General features: G+C 34.2%; 1 protein-coding gene across 1 annotated transcript in view; it reads left to right on the forward strand.

Annotated features, from left to right (window-relative positions):
* The window catches only part of LOC105133383 (putative cytochrome c oxidase subunit 5b-like), a 4,050-nt gene extending 868 nt beyond the window's left edge, over positions 1-3,182 (forward strand). Inside the window, exons 3-6 of the mRNA XM_011037351.1 lie at positions 347-397; positions 1,939-2,005; positions 2,139-2,218; positions 2,659-3,182. Of these exons, the coding sequence (XP_011035653.1) occupies positions 347-397; positions 1,939-2,005; positions 2,139-2,218; positions 2,659-2,724 (264 nt within the window). The 3' untranslated portion in view covers positions 2,725-3,182. The remainder of the gene's footprint in view (positions 1-346; positions 398-1,938; positions 2,006-2,138; positions 2,219-2,658) is intronic.
* Positions 3,183-4,508: the final 1,326 nt, after the last annotated feature.

Below are 4,508 nucleotides of genomic sequence, written 5' to 3' on the forward strand. Positions count from 1 at the left end.
GGGCCCCCCCCCCCCCCCCACCCCACTCCTGGAAAATGAGGAAAGGAAAAGGGAATTGTGTTTTCAATCATGTTCATAAAACAGGGGAAATGAATTTTTGCGTTCTCTGATTTTTGGTCTGTCATTTTGATTTGCATGAAATGGGAAGGTAAATGGAGCTGAGTGCAGTGTCACATGCACTTGTTCAAACTTTGTTTCATTTGGACCTAATTATGATAATTTATGATGATAATGCATTGCATTTTTTTAATTCCAGTAGTCATCAACCAATGTCCACTTTATCTCTTGTGTTTAATTATATAGTGGGTAAGAGATCATTCTGATTTCAATTTTTTTCTCTATTCAGGGAAAGAAACTTCTTGATATAGACTTTCCTGAAGGCCCTTTTGGCACAAAGGTTAGTGCTTTGCACTTTGCAACTTCAACAATGTTGATTCTGGTTTAGAATTGTGTTTTTAATAGATCAGGTCATTCTCTATGTGTGCTTTTATATATTATTATTGTCCGCTGTTCATTTGTGCTATGAGCTGCGTTCTCATGTAACTTGGTTGTAATGCTTTGTGTTTGTGTGACAAAAATGGTTCATGCCTTACCATATGTTGTTTTGAAAAAAAATGAAAACACAGTCATGATGGTGACAGCATTTTCTTGCTTAGGATGCAAACTTGGCATGAGGAATAAGCAAACTTCGAGTTGCTTGGTTTTTGTTTTCTCATTGTTGTGTTTCCTTATATGGTTGAATGTCACTGTGATTGTGTAAGGTTTCTTGTGAAAGTTGGTTGACACAATGAGTGGTTTGGACTGTGATTTTGGTTAAAGTAAAGATTAAATGGATCCCTGTCTAAACTTGATCATTAACATGGCTCCTGTGTTGAGGTTTCTGAGATTGTGCCAAGGGCTGAGTCGCATGACCTTTGTATTGCTCTAAAAGTAGGTTTTAAAATGTACAGTATTATTTAAACAGAATTCATCATGTACTTAAGAACATGGTTAGTAATCAATAATGAAAAAGAAAAAAATCAGAATGAGAACGAGAACAACCAATGAATCCAATGGGAACGAAAGACGGTTACTATGTTATACAGACTTGGGATGAGAAAAAGATGATACAACAATTGTTAATTAATTGTTGTTGGTGGTGGTGGCTGTGCTGGCAGCAGTGAAGGTGGCAGGGGTGATGTTTTGGGGCAGTAGGTGGTTTGGTGGTAGAGATCATGGCATTGATAGTGGGGGTGCTGATCAGAGTGACTATGGTAAAAGTTTCAAGATCATTCCTATTCCTTGTATCTGAAACCCCCATCCCATGGTTATATATCTAGAAGGACTGTTCTGATTCCATTTTTTTTAGTTTTACTGAGTTCATCACTGCATGAGTGGGTTTAATTTAATAACCTTTATTCACATTCATTCCCATTCTTGGAAGGTTAACAAGCAGAATCTAATGGCTCATGTTAGCCTGGGTTGGTTCAGTTCTCATTAGGACCATATGTTGGTCCCACCTGCACCCCCCCGTGTGCATGTGCTAACACATTTATATTTGTAGACAAGCGGCATCACATTTTTCTTCACTAATTTTACATATGAGGTCTGTTTGTATACATCATGTTTATTTATATTAGATTCTTTCAGATGGATGTGTCTTTTGCTGTTATGATTTTATTTGCTAGCACAACTCTGCTAAACTGCCATTTTATTCTGCTGGTAGTTCAATAATAGCAAACTTCAAATAGGTGCCCTTCGGATTCTATACCATTGTAAATGCTAGCAGGTCCTTTTTTAATGTAGATTTTATGTGTGGATCACAGCCTATAATATGGGCCCTTTTGAATTGTCAACCATTCATTGCTGACAAGTTGTTATCTCTTTTGTGCTGTATTATACCCTCTGTTTCATGGCTCAGAACTGTGATGATCTTGACTTTATATATTTCCCTTGTAGGAAAAGCCTGCTGTTATCAAGTCCTACTATGACAAGAGAATAGTTGGATGCCCTGGAGGTGAAGGAGGTTGGCTTCTATCACTCTTATATCTCCATTTTTGTTTGGGCTGATTAGTGCATCTTCACTTAAAGCAAAGGTAATTTATTGCAGTACATTGAACAAATGAAGTTCACATAATTTTCTCGTTTTTGAGTTGCAGAGGATGAGCATGATGTTGTGTGGTTTTGGCTGGAGAAAGGCAAGCCTCATGAATGCCCGGTGTGCACACAGAACTTTGTGGTAAGTAGAAGAGTTGAATTAAAATTACTTAGCAATATGTAGGGCCTTCTCTGAAGTGTACCAAGCGTAACTTGAATGTCAATATGTACGTATAAATCTGGTCCTTAGATCTAGTTTTGTATGCATGTGAACATGCACCTGTGGTTGGGCATCGAAGGCTTTGCAGTTTTTATTCAATGTTGAGTGTTCGATTACAAAGTGATGTCTATGGGCTTTGTTTGGATTTGATTTTTGGATCACAATGTGCTGTCTATAATGCCATTCATGACTTGGGGTAACTCAAGTAACAGAATGCCTAACCAAATAATTATCTTTCGGTCCAGATACATGGAATTCCATACAAATAGACCGAGTGTCTTTTTTTCACTGAATTGTCTTTGGTTGCACTTCTATAACAAGTTGCTTTGAGTAGCGCTGATCATGTTGCTGGTGTTTGACAGCTGGAAGTAGTGGGCCCCGGAGGACCGCCCGATGGACACGGTGACGATGATGATCACCATCACTAATTGCAGCTTTCAATTTTGCTGGTGGAATAAAATTTGAGAAGATGATGAGACAATTCCCAGTATACAATGCAGCTTCGAAGTTCCAAAGCTTCATAATGTCTTGTTTGTTTTTGATTGGTCCTTTATCGTTGTGGCAGTTGCTTTCGCAACAATTGGAATGGAATCTCTTTTGTGGTTATGTAGACACAGACAGGTCAATTACTGGATCTCGGGATTTTGTTACGCCCTTTTAATGCATTGCAAAATAATCAATGGCGTACATTCTTTCAAGTTTCATGGAACTTCATGATGTAGTTTCAAGGGAGCCATAGAATCTCTGGAGTTCTGTGAGATGGTGCCTTTCTTGCTCCATCACCGGTACAGTATTCAATGTTATTATTGGCGTGTGCCATTGCAAAATTCGGAATGATGTATCACGAATAACGAATGAATTTTTATCAATCAATACTTGGATTCTGGTATTTAAGAGGGGGCCATGGCTTTCAAATCTCACCTCTGTAGCCTTTCTTGCTGCTTTATCATTTATGGGAGTCTGACACTAGAGTATGTGAGACCACGTCATCGTTGCATCAATGTATTGTATGCAAGGAAAACCGGAAAAATGAAAACCATCAATTTATTAGCCATCGGTAATGATTTTGATTGTTGCTTGATTTTAGTGTTTTTTTTTTAAATTAATATTTTGCGTGCTTTTAGATTATTTTAATATGTAATGTTAAATTTTTTTTTTTTAAATTAATATTTTGAGTGCTTTTAGATTATTTTAATATGTAATGTTAAAAAAGTTTTTTTAAAATAAAAAAATTATTTTAATATATTTTTAAATAAAAAATATTTTAAAAAATAATCATTATAACCATGTGCTCTAAAATTGCTGCTGGATTCCATACAAAAGAAATGCATAGCAAAAATTCAACCCTTTTCTTTTGTTTTGTTGATGCGTGTGTATTTGAGAAGCCTACAATGAATTTACTCCTGTTTTTACTCCTGTTTGGATATAAAGTTGACAATTCTTTTTTGAATGTATGATAGAGATTCGAGTTAGGGTTAGTACGTGGGTGATTTGGTGTTTGATTTTTTCAGATAATAAATAAGTTTTATCAATAATGCAAAATGATAGCAAGAAATTTATTTTCTCACTCATGTTTTGAATTCGAATCTTAAAATCAATTTCGAAAGAATTTATTCATTTATTTATTAAATCTACCATGTCAAGGTAAAAGTGAGTTCTTGATTAAAATTGTTAGAGAAAATATTTAATCTTGTAAATTTTTATTGAAAACGAATACAAAAATGAGTTTTTAAGATAGTTTTAGAAGAGATTTAATATTAATATTGTAATGAAGAATGAAAATCATCATTGAAAAAATAAAAAATAATCATGATGTATTTATTCTTCAAAATGTATTTATTTCTTGAACTCAAGATTCAAAAAACTTGTTCTGATAAATAAAACAACCAAACTAACACCTCATTTAAAATTATTTTTTTCATATTTTTAAATTATTTTGATGTGCTAATATTAAAAATAACTCTCTCTCGTTTTAAAATTTATGAAGTTTTCTTCATTACAAATTTGTTGGGTCAGTACTTATGATGAAAGTAAATAATCGATGGTGTATTTAAATTAATTCAATGAGATAGTTTTACATAACAATGTATGAATATGCTTTATAATTCTCAACTTTTATCTTCTAGCTGGAGCAATATAACTAAATTTATCGGGTTTAAAAAACTCTAAAGAACTAAAAAAACTCTGAATTGATCTTAAATAACATGTCTGT

The sequence above is a fragment of the Populus euphratica genome, unplaced genomic scaffold (assembly GCF_000495115.2).
Source record: "Populus euphratica unplaced genomic scaffold, PopEup_1.0 scaffold33.1, whole genome shotgun sequence".
Taxonomy (NCBI): domain Eukaryota; kingdom Viridiplantae; phylum Streptophyta; class Magnoliopsida; order Malpighiales; family Salicaceae; genus Populus; species Populus euphratica.